General features: G+C 38.9%; 2 protein-coding genes across 5 annotated transcripts; both read left to right on the top strand.

Annotated features, from left to right (window-relative positions):
- The first annotated feature begins 1 nt into the window (after window position 1).
- Window positions 2-5490, top strand: LOC309699958 (uncharacterized protein). Of its 4 annotated transcripts, none has more exons than XM_082523245.1 (5): window positions 2-55; window positions 656-1351; window positions 3838-4062; window positions 4151-4249; window positions 4683-5490. In XM_082523245.1, the coding sequence occupies exons 2-5, from the start codon at window positions 1058-1060 to the stop codon at window positions 4788-4790; spliced, it is 726 nt and encodes a 241-aa protein (XP_082379371.1). In that variant the 5' UTR covers window positions 2-55; window positions 656-1057; the 3' UTR covers window positions 4791-5490. The 4 variants fall into 4 exon arrangements, with proteins under 4 accessions (XP_082379371.1, XP_082379373.1, XP_082379374.1 ...); XM_082523247.1 differs by having other exon boundaries at window positions 44-68; XM_082523248.1 differs by lacking the exon at window positions 2-55 and adding an exon at window positions 57-81.
- Window positions 5491-5539: 49 nt separating this feature from the next.
- On the top strand, window positions 5540-14301 carry LOC309699959 (vesicle transport protein SFT2B-like). Its single transcript, XM_082523249.1, has 8 exons — window positions 5540-5745; window positions 7412-7501; window positions 7586-7671; window positions 7814-7895; window positions 9019-9054; window positions 9144-9202; window positions 9321-9350; window positions 11807-14301. The coding sequence occupies exons 1-8, from the start codon at window positions 5677-5679 to the stop codon at window positions 11841-11843; spliced, it is 489 nt and encodes a 162-aa protein (XP_082379375.1). The 5' UTR covers window positions 5540-5676; the 3' UTR covers window positions 11844-14301.
- The last annotated feature ends 750 nt before the right edge of the window (window positions 14302-15051 follow it).

Below are 15051 nucleotides of genomic sequence, written 5' to 3'. Positions count from 1 at the left end.
ACACATCCGGTGCACGCGTGCGTAGAAGTGGGGTTTATTTTCGTCGGTGATCCAGGTGAGTGGAACAGGTGTGGCTCAAAGGTCATTATTTGTGCTTAAGAATAGAGTTTATCCTCGTTTTACCTCCTCAGCAGGTTCACTCCTGAACAAGTTGAGAAACTTTATTTATTTAATATGATTGTATTTAATTCTATAAAGAGTTAGAGAGCAAAAATCATGATTAGGACAAAATTGTATCAATTAACTAAAATCCAAAATCTGATATTGATAATTACTTTAAAGAAAAAATGTTAACAATTAAAAAAAATCATTAGTTGAAATTGTTTGTAATTTAAATAAATATTACAATTAATGTTTAAATACTGATATGAATACTGATATGAGGCATTTTCAGTTATTTAAAATATATATTTAAATACATTTTAGTACATTGATAAAGGTGCAGGATGTTCCATCTTAAATATTTGTTATAAAATATTATATTGTTAATTAGAATTTTTTTTAAGCCAAAATAAAACACACAGGGCTGGTGTTGGTTTCCAACATTTATCAGATTGATTACACCATTAATCAATAAAGAGCTGGGGTGCAGTGAAGTGACACAGATCCTGTAAGCCTGTCCAGTAATCTCCCTGCTCTCTCTCCTGGATTTCAGTAGCTGGATTAACAGGCTTCAGGCCAGAGCAGCACAGAGAGCAAAGAGACGCTCGAAATACAGAAAACACAAACAATACCAGCAGTGAATGTGGAAGAGCTGGAGGCCGGACTTTGTGTGGACTTCGGATGGATCTGCGGGGGGTGGAGAAAGGTCGACAGTCAGGCCTGTTCCTTGGAGGCTCCTCGGCTCCTGCTGGCCTCCTCTATGGCCGTCTGGTTGCCAAATGCTGGAAATGAGCCGCTGTGTTTCTTGTTTCTTCATTGAAATAATTTATTGTAGCTTTTAACAAAGTGTGCTTGTAGCTTTTTCACGATTTACACCACAGTTTTATCAGGAAACAGTCTGTTTGTTGCTGCTGTAGTGTTCTGCACCACAAGGGTAAACATACAAATCCTCGTAATGGATCCTGACAGAGAAGAAGCTGAAGTATTTTCGGACCCCGAGGACCCATTTGCTCTAACAGCAGAGGATAAGGAACAGGAGGAGGATGAGGAGGAAGAGGATGATGATGAGGAAGATGCCAGGATTTTCAACGCTTGGATGCAGCGGTACCGGGGAGGGGAACAGCAGAGTAAAGTAGGAGAGGAAGAAGATGAAGATGACGAGTCAGAGGGAGGAAGACTTAAAAGCAGAAGCAGCCCAGAGCCTCCGGCAGCGGTAAAGTCGGGCCGCCGAGCATCACTGCCATGTCCGGTAAGAACACCAGTAACTGTACAACTCCAGACCAACTGTAAAGTGCAGTAGTGTGTGGTCAAAGGGAGGGGTAGTCATTAATGCTTGCCTTCTTTGATATGCTGAGCCATAATCAAGATTCAAATGTTGTTGTGGACAAGTCGTCAATCACAGGAACTTAAGCACAAGAAGTTCTTCAAATACTTAAAAATTGGAAACATTCCTTAGTGATACAGTCCTAAGCTCAAGAGCAGACAGTAATAGGTTGTTTGTTGAGATTTTGTTCATTTTGTCAAGTGCTGTCTTCAAGGTCAAGAAAAAGTTCATTTCCTTTATCATTCAGGAAGAGTCATTTAGTCCAGACGGTCATGGCCATCTGGCTGTGTGGATACTCGGTCTAATTGGGATACAGTGGTCAGTCGCTCCTTTTAACTTGTGCATGACCTGCTTCCCGTCTTGCCATGATGGGGAAGGTAATGAGAATTGAATTCATGCATTGCAATATCTTGTCCACAGGCATTTGGGAATTTGGGAAATTCTTGGAGCCAAAGAGTTTTTTTGATGCAGTCTTTGGTCTTGCTTTCAAAGATAAGATATAGTGCTTAGGCTACCAGAAGAAGTTCAGTCTGAAAACTGGTGTGGGCATCTGATGCTCCTGGTGGCAGTCCCAGAGCACACTGGGTAAGAACAACTTGGGATGATATCTGGCAAACATTACTTAAGCCTTAGCTTCCCAGCTGAGGTCTATTTTTTGATGTATTCAGACTGTATCCAGAATCCATAGAGCTACTATCAGAGTACCTGGCAGGAACCTAATAATTAATCTAATTTGCCTCCAACTTGAACAAATCCTTAGCCTGCTACCAGAAAAACCCAACAGACAAGCATGGAGACCTTTCATGTCCATCCCACAAGGTAAACACAGCCATTTACTTTTCTGCACCACTATATAATTTACCCTGAAAAATACAACAATCACATATCACAAGAAAAATAACTGGAAGAGAGCATCATAGGACTCTGGAATTGAAAATGTGCCGGGCTTGCTCTTAGATTCCAGTGGATGGCAACCGATGATGCATTAAGAATGTCTGCCCTTTAACCAGTGTGGTAATTTAACTGTGGTTACATTGTCTGTGCTTTTTTTGGGTTAATGTCACAAACAACTTCTAGAAATTTGTAATCCAGTGCAAGATAACCCTACTCATGTTGTTGGAATATCGTGAAACGTGTGTCTTGATGTATCATCATGTATCTCAATAATTTTTAGAGAGATAAATTTTGCCAGTAATCAAAGTGACTTCATCCTTCTCTTGGAGGGACCGTGAGTTCACAATAATGTGTTGTAATGGGTTCCGACTATGGATTGGGTGTGAGCTGCTGCCCAAAGTGAAGGAGTTTATATCAGGGTTTGTTTACAAGTCAGGGAAGAGAGGAGCACGTGATTGACAGTCAGATTGGTGCAGTGTCTGCACTGAGGTGGCACTGTATTTGTCTGTTGCAGTTAAAAAAGAGTTAAAAGAATCAGATCTCACATAGAAGCAGAAGATACGAGTTCCCTTTGATGGCTGTGGTCTCCCTTTGAGACAGGGGATCAGAGCAGAGCTGCTACTCCTGCACACTGAAAGAAGCCAGTTGAGGTAGTTTGGACATCGAGTTATGATGCATCCTGGACGCCTCATAGGTGAGGGGATTCAGGTATTTGCAACCAGAAGAAAGAAGTTGGAGATGGTCTGTCCTCGAGTTGTCTTGGATTCACCTTGCTCCCCCCTCAGAGGTCCTGGAGGAGGTGGCTAGCGAGTAGGAGACTGATGGATATCTTGTTTCAAGACTTTATCATCTAGCTCTTTCCTTTTTTCATAACATTGTAGTGAAGGATGATCAGGAGAAAATGGTGCCCGTTTTAATGCAGTTACCATTACAAACCAGTTGTATCAGTTTATATCAGTCATACTTTCAGTCTTCAGGGTGTTCACAGCTCATGAACACTCTGTCATCCATAAACCAATGTCTTGTTTACTGTTTTCTAAGCTTCAGCTTTGCAGTTTGGTTATAGGGGAAGTAAAGACTCCCAGAGGTGCTAATGGAGCTTTTAGGTACATGTTCTTGTTTGTTTTTTGTTAATGGGATAACTGGATCAGTGAGTCTTTTGTTTGTTCAAGACTTTTTTTAACGGCAGAAAAAAATTAGAAACAAAGAAATAAAACTGTGTGAAAGAAGGAAGGCAAATATTTACAGAGAGTAATGAGTTAAATGTTTATTATAAGCAGTCCACTGACATTTCAGTTTTTTAAATCATCCTTCAGTTTTGTATAGTGAGTATTGACTTTAATGTGTACTTTTTAACTTTATTAGTCATATTTTTCTCCTTAATTTGCTTTATGATCTTATATACTATATTTGCAGTTCGTATTCAGCATTTTGTGCCTGTAAATTACTTTGAATTGCATTTAGCGTTTATGCTCCCTGCATCAAGTTTGATTGATTAATTGATCTTTTGTCTTCAGTCCACTCTGTCGGCCATGCAGCTGTCTCGTCTCCACTCGTCCACTCAGGCTCCGGTGACGGCGAGGGTTTTGTTGCGTCGCTCTTCCTCCCGCCGCCTTCTTCCATCACCTATGGAGGCCACTGTGCCCACCTCAGAGCGCAGGCAATCTCTCATAACCACAATCCCCGAGGTTGTGCCACCTGAGAGGCGGGGACAGTTCAGAAGACGTAACGTCATGTCGCTGGTGTGTAGACGCACTTCCCGATTTTTATAAGACAAAATTAAATTGTGTTTTTAGGCTCTTTGTGACTTTAATTGTTTGTGTGTTCCAGAGCGATGCTTATAGTGTGTGTCTGATCTGTCATAACGACTTAAATAACGGCGCTGGCGGCACCAGAGAGCTACAGTGCACACACACCTTCCACAAAGAGGTAGCACATACCAGCAACAACATCAACACATAAACCTTTTCTTGCGTTAAAAGTTGGGCAACTATAGACGGGTCACAAGTAAACTCAGCACAGACAGATGGACCCTGGAGGGTTATAGAGGTCCAATGAAGGCCCTGTCTAAGGTGGATGACACTGAAGAGGTCAAGTAGATGACTGCAGACACTCATACAATGACAGAGTCACTAAAATTGGTTTAAAACAAGTTTGATTTCCCCCTTTTTAAGATTTTGTAAGAAATGAAAGACATGTTAGTCCAGTCTTCCTCTGAGACATTTTAGGCCATTCATTAGTGAGAAAAAGATGCAACCACTACAAAGACATCTTTTTGACTCAATGGTCTTGTTCCTCTACATGCTGGTGCTCCAGGACTCCATGATGGTAACGTACTCTCTCATGCCTTCTCTCTCCTCAGTGTATCGAGGAGTGGTTGTGGAGGAAACAGTGCTGTCCAACATGTCACGTTCAGGTGTCCATGCCACAGCCATCTTACTGGAGCTCCAGCAGGGTCATAATCCCCTAACATCACCAAGAAAAATGTCAGTTAAACTGGACTTTATTGGATAACCGCTTTATTAGAGCCCAGTGAATTTATCATTGTCTTTCAGAATATTATCAGAAGAGGAGCCTGACTTTTGACGCAAAACGTTATTTAATAGATTAAAAGACAAAAAGATTAGCACTCAGTATTTATATAAGGAAACATCCTCTGTCTTTTATTTGTCTCCATTTTGAGCCACACTGGCTTCAACAACCAGGTTATCCTGAGAATAAGGGAGTGTATTCCCTGTTTTAACACCCATATCGTCTCAGTGTGATACAAATAAGTCATATAGTAAAGGACCAGCGCTGAAGCTGGAGAACAACCAAAATAACCTCATGTATGTTTTTTTCTTTTTGTCTTCTTTTTATGGCAACTTTAACAGTAATCAGTAATGACTTTAAAATAAAATGTAATTGTGTCCGAGGAGAAAAATATGGTGCAGACATAACAAATTCTCAGTCTTAGAAAAAGTTTGGGTTTTTTTTATTTCTAAAATTAATTATAGTTTCTTCTGCTAGTCTGTTATGCTCTGTTTTTATTTGTTTTTTTCTTGTTCTATATTTTATCATTTCATTTGTCTTTTGGTGTGAATATTCCTATATTTTATTTGCGGATAATCACTCAGTTATCTCTGTAATCAATTTTGAACGAGCTCTACCAATAAATGAACTGAAGGAAACAGCGCCTCCTTTGTGTGCATTGTGGCCAGGGGCGGTACTGCAGGCGGAAGTGCTGCACCTGTTGATGTGCTCTTCTCTTCGGTGTAACTTCACCGCCCCAAAACACCTGAAACTTCCAGCGCTTGGGAAGCTTCTGGAAATTTTAGAAGCGTTTTATCGCCTTTATTGAAGAACAAAAGGAGTTCATGGATAAATTGAAGAAGGTTTTGAGCGGGCAGGATGATGGGAACGCAGATGGGAGCGGCATACTGGAGGTGATGTTGTTTTTAGCCGGTTAGCTGGTTTCGCTAAATTAACCTGTTAAAACGGACGTAGTGCCAGAATCTGCAGATATAACTCAGCCAGGTGTGAACTCACAGACTTCAAAATGGTACTTTTAGATCCAGTGTGACTTGGACCTCCAGGGGAAAACATTATGTGTGATGTTCATCCAGAGTAAACCTTCGTAAAAGCGCTTTTAGAAAGTAACACGCTGCAGAACATGCCTGAGAAGTGAACCGATTTTAATTTTCCTTCAATGTCCCGGTTATTCTCAGATAGATATCATTACATGGATAATATATATAACAAAGAGGAACCTATAGTGTTTAATTCGGCATACTTGGTGTTATAAGATAAAAGCAAATGTTCATGTAAAGTATAGTTAATTCAGGCGAAACTACTGCTTCTTTCTGTTTAACCTCTGCACAAATCATAAAACTGCACTCACAAATCATAAAACTGCACTAGAAGTAAGGCAATAAAGTTACTTTTGATAGTTAATAACTTTGACAGTTGTAACTTAAGGAAGTCAATGCATTAATAACTTCCACATTTGAAATACTTAGAGGCTCGCAAATGTGCATTTCGGGGCGGGATTGTGTTTTTATTATCATCAAATTGACATCTGTTGGATAGACTACCACTGCTGTCATGAACCAGGGCTGTCACACTCATTTTAACTGTTAGGCCACATAAGCTCAAATACAACAGACCTCCCTCATTAAAGAGTATATGGAAGTTTCTGCTCACGCTCACATGAACCATAACCAGGATTTAAAAAATCTCTAACCTTAAATTAGAGTAAAACACCTGTCACCTCATCCACCTGACGGCCTGAGAATTAAAACAGCTCAGTTTCCCACACTCTATTGTCTATTGTCAATATATGCAGCTGTTTAAAGTGTCACATTTTCCCACACCCTCCCCACTTAATCATCTTTTAAATTAATAGTTGAAAGGATTAGTGAAGAGTCACTTTCCCTTTTCAGACTCAGCAAAGGTGGAAAAACTGAGATTTTAAACCCAGGTACTAAAGGTGGGAATCAACAGGAATCCTGCGATACAATATTATTGCAATTTTTTTAAGATTTGTGATTCGCTGAATAATTAAGTAACAGGTAAAATTTGTCTGTTTTATCCAATAAGGCAATGTTATTTTACCTCAGTTGTTTTTTTTAGTGGTGGTTTTGTGGTTTGAACTTGCCAAACATTTCCATCAAGCATCGCCACAAAATGAACAAAAGTGCTTTTTATTGAAAAGCTGGAGTGATGAATGAGCGTCCAGTGGGTCGAATCGGACGCTTTGGTGCCGTGTTAGACTCGCCTGCACTAAACAAGTGCTAAAACCGTTTAAATTTGGTTAACTGAAGAAGAGTAAATGTTAGTTGAACAATGTTTCTGAGATATTACACTTTAATGTCACAATAGTAACAGCTGTTATTAGTCTTCATTCACTTTAAAGCTTTTAGTTACTTGCCTTTGACACAAAGAAGAATAACCTAAAGACTCTTAATGTCAATTTCATGAATTCTGAGTCAATATACAATCTTCAATTTAAACTCCTTTAATACTAAAGTCACCAACTAAAAAATAAACATCAATAGCAAACATTTAGTCTGTGAGATCATCATGATGCTAATGACGACAAATTCTGTGCAGAGAGCCAATCAGGCATCGACGCTGTCCTGGGGGACACGGGTGAAGGGTTTCCTGATCTGCTTCGTTTTAGGAGTCGTGTGCTCCATCCTGGTGAGTAAAAGACACTCCTGGACTGTGTTTACTGTTTCTATGACAAAAGATTTGCTGTGGTGACTTCCTGTTTTCCTTTATCAGGGTACCTGCTTGTTGTGGGTCCCTGGCTTTGGTCTCGCTGTGTTCGCTGTCCTCTACAGTCTGGGAAACATCTGCGCTCTGTCCAGGTAATAAGCAGACCTAACCTGATACTACATTACCCATCATCACTGAGGGCCGGTATTGACTTCAGTGTTTTTATGAAGGGAAACGTCGTCCTCTAGTGGTAGAAATCAGAGCTTTGACTGACGAAATCTTTTTCTTTTTCAGCACCATGTTCCTGATGGGTCCGTGCCGGCAGCTGAAGACCATGTGGGCTAAAGAGCGAGTGCTCGCCACCGTCATCATGCTGGTGAGAACAAATAACTTTTCATTATTGTCTGTAAGTTTCTCAGTCATCCAGATCAAGGTAGTCTAAGGAGCTTGAAAAGAAAGCTACTGGACTCACTTAAGCTTCGTGTAGATTTCACCTCTCATCCAAGAAGCTTCTTCAGCTCTTGGATGAAAGTTGAGACATCTTCACGAAGCTTAAAGAAGTCCAGATGTTCATTATTCTGTCCTCATGTTGATTTAATTAGAGCAATTTCTCAAATACACAGTGATGGAAGAAACTGAACACACAAACAGCAGGGGTCCAGCTAGGATTGTCACGATGGTAGGATTTCAAGCCCGATACTGATTCTTGGCGCTATAGATGAACTGGTCCCCAGTCAGTGCCGAGGTTGTGGGAAGTCCAGTCTAGTTTTTGTTCAGGAGTATTTTAGAACACAGTGAAATCAGTCAACAAAACCAATCAAAAATAAACACCATTAAAACAATGATAAATAAAAACCTGACCAGTGTGACTAATGTGAGAGGTAGAGGGCATAAAAACAGGTTTCCTATTTAAAAAATAAAATAAAATAATCCTCTCTGTATAACTTTTACATTTCAGTCATTTTTTTTTATCCACATTTGCATTTACCTTATTTATGTGTGTCTAAGGTTTCTAGTGGGTCTGTAGTGTAGTAGTTTACATATACAGGTAGTTCAATTGTGGGCTGAGAGGCATATCCCATAAGGTTTATTCAGTAAATCAAACATGTGGATCTACCTGCTGTGAATCTGGGAGCAGCTTAAAGTAGCTTTCATCTGTTTTTTGTTTTTTTTGGGGTTTTTTTTGCATTTGTGTTGCGTTGGCAAATTTAACTGTGGATGAAATCTAGTTTAAAGTGTCTAATCTCTGTAAGGTTAAGGTTGAAGATGAAGTTACAGCTGAAGATGATGAAGATCAATTCAATCTTTTAATCACGGAGTGAATCATTTTTGCTTTGTCAATGTTAATAAAGCGGATTTCTCTCATAATTTGTCCAAACATGCTCCAAAAACTGAGTTTACAGGAATTTACAGGAAAAGCCACGTGACGTCCTGATGAACGACAGGTAGCTGAAACTCACCTGTAAGCTCCACCTGAGTGAAACTGTCTCTCTCTGCAGGTGTGTCTGGTGCTGACGCTCTGTGCTGCGTTCTGGGTGAGAAACAAACTGCGATGAAACGTTTGGATGCAGCGAGTCGTGTTGTGTTGTTTTTGTGTTTGATTCGTGTTGTTGTGTCTCTGCAGTGGAAGAACAACGGCCTCGCTCTGCTCTTCTGTATCCTGCAGTTTCTGGCCTTCACCTGGTAGAAAACACACACACACACACACACACACACACACACACACACACACACACACACACACACACACACACGTGTTACTGTTTGTTACCTCTCTGACTGCTGCTGCTGTATCCCACAGGTACGGCCTCTCATACATCCCATTCGCCAGGTAAGACAAACACACCTGATCTCACTAGTGTGCGTTTCCTCGGGAGATAAAAACATGATGGCGACGGGCGGTTTGGTTTTAGTCTTGCTTGTTCGAAGGCATAAAAAAAGTATTAACCTTTAAAGTGAATAACTTGTACTACATACACATGTGCTGCTGTGAAATTTCTGATTGTAGAAATGTTTCCTAGCAAGTTTTTTACAGTAGCTGACCTTTCTGCGGAAAGATCTTTGATATATAGACGCTTTGTTAACGTGATAGGCTTTGATTTGACTGTAATTTCCCATCATAAGCACGAGGTTGGTTAAAAGATAGTTTTTAATTTAACTTTCTGCTCTTACTGAGCATTCAAAGCACCGGACACTTATATGTTGATAATAGCCATGATAATATTTCAGGTTCAGATTACTGTGTTTGTGCCTGCACATACACTTTGTCTGCAGTAGGTGAGTCATCCATTTTCAAACGACAGATAAGCATAACATAATGAAGAAGAATGAATAATAAATAATCCACACTCTATCATGAAGTGTATAAAAGCTGTAATTTGTTCCTCTGATTCACGGCTACCGGAACAAAGTTGTTTTTATGCCGTGTTACTCTGAACTTTATAAACCTTATGAAACTCCCTGTACAAAGTCATACAGTGAAGCAGAAGTAGTGAAACGAGAGAACTGCGATGCAAACTCAAAATGGAGACCATTCCCCTTAAAAGTAAAAGTTGCAATTAAGACATTTGGAAAAGTACAACTTTTGCTTTGAAACTGAAGATGTAGATGGCTCACTTTCAATCTTTCATTTGCACTGGCGCTGGCATGCAAGGTAGAGCTACCACTTGGAAGGTTGGTAGTTCGATTTCTGGCTGCTCCAGTCTGCATGCCAAAGGATCCTTGGGCAAGATACTGTGTATAAATGTGTGTCTCAATGGGTAATTTATACAAGTTGTATAAAATGATTTCAAAGCTCAAGCAGATTAGAAAAGCGATTTATAAGAACCAGTCCATTTACCATGCAAGCTGTGGGCAATTGCAGCAATATGCTAGCAATCAAAGCAACCATATTGAGGTTTTTAATGCCAGAAATGTCTGCATGTCAGACATTTCAAGCCTGCTTGGCTGAGGCCTTAGTTTAAAAACTCAAGACCTGCACACAATATTTCTATTCATGTCAAATTATTCTAAAAAAATATCTGATTAAAATATGTTGCTGAAGTCAAACACGAACCCATTTTTCCTCCAACTGTTAGAAAGTTAAGTTCTGTCACAGAGGCAGGATATTACTCTTGTATGTGGTGTATAAGCAAACTGCATGGTGTCAAACACATGTTCAGTTTGCCTGAAAATTCAGGACTTCACCAGATTTTCAAGGAATTTTGTAAGTGCAGGTCCATGAGATTTGTTTTTTCTCATGGAGCAAAAGACCTTTTCCATAAAGTTCTGATCAACGTTAAAATCCTGATCCAGGGTGAAGCGAGGTTGTTTGCAACCATTTGGTTCTGTATGTCAGGTTCGTATTTAAAATTTCAGTTTTCATGCTCGCTATTAAGTAAATGCAGGTCATATTTATGTGCAGCCTGTACCCTGTTTAAAAACAATGTTTCCTTTCTGTATACTCGACTTAACAGTGGTAATTACCCATGTTTTGTTTTTTTTTTGTTAAGCTAGATTTAAACCCACTTGCAATTATCATGTCTCTAACAAAATGCAGCATGGGGCAAATTGAATTAGCAAGGTTAATCCAAACCGTTTCTACAAGCCTCTTTAATGCTTTCCTCCCCTCTACCCTTAAATATGCATTTTGATATACTGCATCTCAGTATATCTCAAAGATGTGGTTTGATAACTGTTCTGGCTTTTTCCAAACACAGCTTCATAGATAGTTAAGCTTCTCTATGCATCACTAATGTCTGATGCACACACAGTCATTTTGTTTTGTACGCAAGGCTGAAATGCGGGGTTATGGCAGAAACTACTTAGTTCAGAAAACTGCATCAAGGGTTAATTACCCCTATTCAGCCTTTTTAACCATAAGCCTGGTGGCGGGCCATTTTACATAAATAAGTAGTTGTAAGTGGAAACACAGCAAAATAAGATTTTGTAGTCATCTGTAATTTGATCTACAAGGAAGCATGTGTGGAGGGAAAAAGTAGTGTCCCCTGGATAGAGCTTTGTGGAACTCCAGATTTGTTTTCACAGCCAGTACCATTCATGTTAGATCATGTTACCATTTCTGTTATAGATAAAAGAAACACTACAGCTATGACTAACACTAATGGAGCCATAAAGTATTCCTGTGTGAAACTCTGTCATTATAGCTGCTGACAGAACCTGATCATTTAAGCACTGAAGCAAAATAAAGTGGAGTTTTTCTGGACTTTTTTCAGCGTAGTTTTGTTCATTTGTGTTTATCTGCAATGCTTTTATGTGTCATTTTTTTTCTCCTTCTTTCATTTTCAGAGATGCCATCATAAAATTATTCTCACTATGCATCTAGGAAGCCCCGCCCTGTTCTCCCACCCCTCTGAGTCACTACCTGTCTGACCAATCAGGACACAGGATACTTAATGGTGGTAGTGGTGCGTTTATGTTAGGCTTTTGTTAACAGTTTATAATGCAGCTGGAGAGTTCATAGTGCCTGAATTCCTTTAATTGGTTTCTATTTATTTTCAGCAGTAAAGAAACAGTTTATTTCAGCATCTGATGCAGCTGTATGCAGATCTAAGTGTTCACTCACTGAACTATTCTCTTAAGTGAATAATTATCAAACTGTTTTGGTAGAGCTGGACGTCTGGGTTTGAGATCAAAATGTGACAGTTTAACTTTGTTTAGTAAATTAGTCAACAGAAATCAATGATTTTAATCATCAGCAAAATATTTGAGTAAATCTTTTTAAGCTGAAATATGAGAAAAATCACCTAAACATGATTAAAACTTTAATAATCTTTGCTTTTGGGGGGATATTATGTAGATAATCATATTACTAATAATTCAAACAATCAAAACAGGCAGTAAACCCCTTATAAATCTTTTATTCTAATATAGAGTAAAGGACGTATACCAAATGCAGAGGCCAGGGTTTGAGTCTGACCTGCTCTCCTGGCAATAAAGACTTGAAGACAAAAATAAATGTTTATTTAAAAAATAAAAACTCAAGAAGAAACACTCAGTATTTTCTTACATGAGTTTAAAATTCAGTGAAGCAGCTGCATTAGCATGTGAGATAAACCAGGTCCCACGAGTTTCTCTTCTCATTTTAATATTGATTTGAAGTGTTACTGATGTTCGCATCTTCCTGTTTTGTTTTTTGTCCTAAAATTTCAATTTTCCTGAAGTTGTTATCACAGCACTTTCCAACTCAGTATCTGTGGCAAGAAGTCATTACATACATTTGAACAAATTAACATTTCAGGTGCAGTATGGGTTTGTTGATTCAGCTCATCTGATTCCCATCTTAAGTTTTCCATTCACAAAAAGACCATTGCCAGATATTTAGTTTGACTTTCTACTGCCAAGTCTCCAGGGGGCGATGCAGATTTGATTTTTTTTTTTGTTTTGATTGTTTTTGGCTTCTGTTGCAAGACAGAAACAAACTCTGGTCTGTGGAAGCTCGTTTTCATAACTGCAAAAAAAAAAGAACCCATCACAGGCAGCTCTAAGTTATTATTTCAAAATCTAGAATTGCATATTTTTAAATTTCAACTTCTTAATGAGCTGAAATTTTGACTTGCAATTAATTTTCAATTCATTAATAAAGTCTTTTTCAGTGGTGAAAACAAGCTTCCATAGTGGCCACAACTGCGTTCAGGAGCATCAAATGTTAGGTACTCGTTGCTGTTTCCAGCACAGCTGCACATAAACGGATCAGCGTTCTGTCGCCACACGGTGTGCGCTCACTTTTTCTTTTGATCATTTTACTTTTTAAATGGATGTTTTGCCTTAAAAGTCAAAGTGTTTTCTTCTTTACTGTAATTTGTATATTTAATTTTTTGCAGGATTACATGATTTTAATACCAAATCTTGGTCATAGAGTTTCACGTGTTAGAACAAACTTTTTCTCAGGTGAAAAAAAACCATAATCTCTTTTGTTTCGTCTCACTTTGAACTTGGTTATCTGCTTCTTTTTAAATTGGTTTGCACATTTTTCCTCATCCAAGAGTCAATGTTTTCATATTTATCCTCTAGACTTTATTTAAGGAGCTGCTTTCTTCGTCTGGGCCCGGAGTTCGCAGATATTTAACTGAAACAGTCTATAAACAGCAGTCCAACATTTCATTTTATTTCAGTATGGACGAGTAAACAATGCTTTCATTGAAAAAGAGTTAAAATGACTTAAATCCACTCTCCATTAAGTTTTTCCAGATGTGTTTTAGTTTCATTGAGATTTGGAACAGCTGTTTTTGGGTTTATCAACCCTTCAGAATTTAGTTTTCCTCATTTGCGTTGCCTTACAGACGGTCATTTAGTACTTTTAACCACACTACAGAGCTGTGACTGAAATTTAGATGCTGGACGCTGCTTTTAAAACTGGTCATGGATTTCATGGTCCTCTCCTGCTTTCCTTTATTTTCTGTTCCATGACAGCGTCAGACCCTCATAATAAATATGGCTGAGGTTTCAAATAATAACATAGACCTATGTAAAAGTAAAGACTTTGACAGCTATGAATACTTTGTTTTCTAACAGTACAGCTGTGGATGTTTCCTCTTCAGGTTTGGTTTGAACTGAATCATGCAGATCTACTTAAGTAGAGTCCCCGATTAAATATAGGAATAGAGCAGAACAGGTCACCTTTATTTAACTTGCATTTTCACTTTTAAAGGTTGTGAGGTTAAAATATTTTTAGCCAAAATGTTTTAGTGCAACTTTAACTCTTTTAAAACTGTATTTGTTTTGTCTGTCTGCAGTGTTAAACTGTGAAATTGTTACTGATTTTATTTCAATAAATGCTTCTGTATTTAAGAAACTGCTTACGTGAATATCATTCAGCTCAACACAAAAACTTCCCTTCATGAACTTGCGCGTGTGCGTGCATGTGCGTTCTCTCCTTACCTGCCTCCCTGTTTTATGCCAGTTAAGTCTCTAAAGCCTGTAATCTCCACCCGTCACTGCCTGCTGATTAAAACACGCACACACTCCCTTTTTAAGGCTCCATGCACTGTCCAGATATCGGATGTCTTTCCAGATGTTCCCCACTTGGATCTGACCTATTCTCCATTACATGCTGCTCTCAACAGCTTCTGGTGTTTTTCTTCAACACTGTCATATGACATTTAAACGTGCGCCAGGGAGGCGATTGGTCCAGTGACGCCTGTTTCATTTTAGGTGATTAATTGGTTGATTAAATGGACGGCTGATGTCACGTTCAGGAAACTGTTCAGAGAATATTCCAACCCCCTTTTCTGTGCATTTCATGATGAATAAATAAAGTTAACGTTCTTCTCAAATGGCTTCTTTCAACACAAAGGAGTAGCTGCTTTACTACCAGCATTTTTCAATTAATCCTGTGATAAAAGTACCAGCCCTCATAAGTTATTCAGCAGTGTTGTTCATGCCAGTTGGCACTGTGCTCACCTCAAAGTTGTTACTGCATCGTAAGTGGACTAGTTCTTGTATCTACCTGAGCAAAAAGTGCCTTTAACAACCTCACATTGTCTAATTAACACAAGCACTTTACCATATGTCTCAACTATGTTCTCTATCTA

Source organism: Aulonocara stuartgranti, assembly GCF_965226115.1.
Source record: "Aulonocara stuartgranti genome assembly, chromosome: 23".
Classification (NCBI taxonomy): domain Eukaryota; kingdom Metazoa; phylum Chordata; class Actinopteri; order Cichliformes; family Cichlidae; genus Aulonocara; species Aulonocara stuartgranti.
The sequence above is the reverse complement of the archived record's forward strand: the minus strand, read 5'-3'. Positions and strand labels throughout refer to the sequence as shown.

What these genes read in the sequence shown, in the direction of transcription:
- LOC309699958 (XM_082523245.1), top strand. Translation starts at nt 1,058, where the DNA reads ATGGATCCTGACAGAGAAGAAGCTGAAGTATTTTCGGACCCCGAGGAC. An exon ending in GAGCATCACTGCCATGTCCG is followed by an intron (nt 1,352 to 3,837) that starts GTAAGAACACCA and finishes TTTTGTCTTCAG; the next exon opens with TCCACTCTGTCGGCCATGCA. An exon ending in GACGTAACGTCATGTCGCTG is followed by an intron (nt 4,063 to 4,150) that starts GTGTGTAGACGC and finishes TGTGTGTTCCAG; the next exon opens with AGCGATGCTTATAGTGTGTG.
- LOC309699959 (XM_082523249.1), top strand. Translation starts at nt 5,677, where the DNA reads ATGGATAAATTGAAGAAGGTTTTGAGCGGGCAGGATGATGGGAACGCA. An exon ending in TCGCCACCGTCATCATGCTG is followed by an intron (nt 7,896 to 9,018) that starts GTGAGAACAAAT and finishes CTCTCTCTGCAG; the next exon opens with GTGTGTCTGGTGCTGACGCT. An exon ending in TCATACATCCCATTCGCCAG is followed by an intron (nt 9,351 to 11,806) that starts GTAAGACAAACA and finishes TTTCATTTTCAG; the next exon opens with AGATGCCATCATAAAATTAT.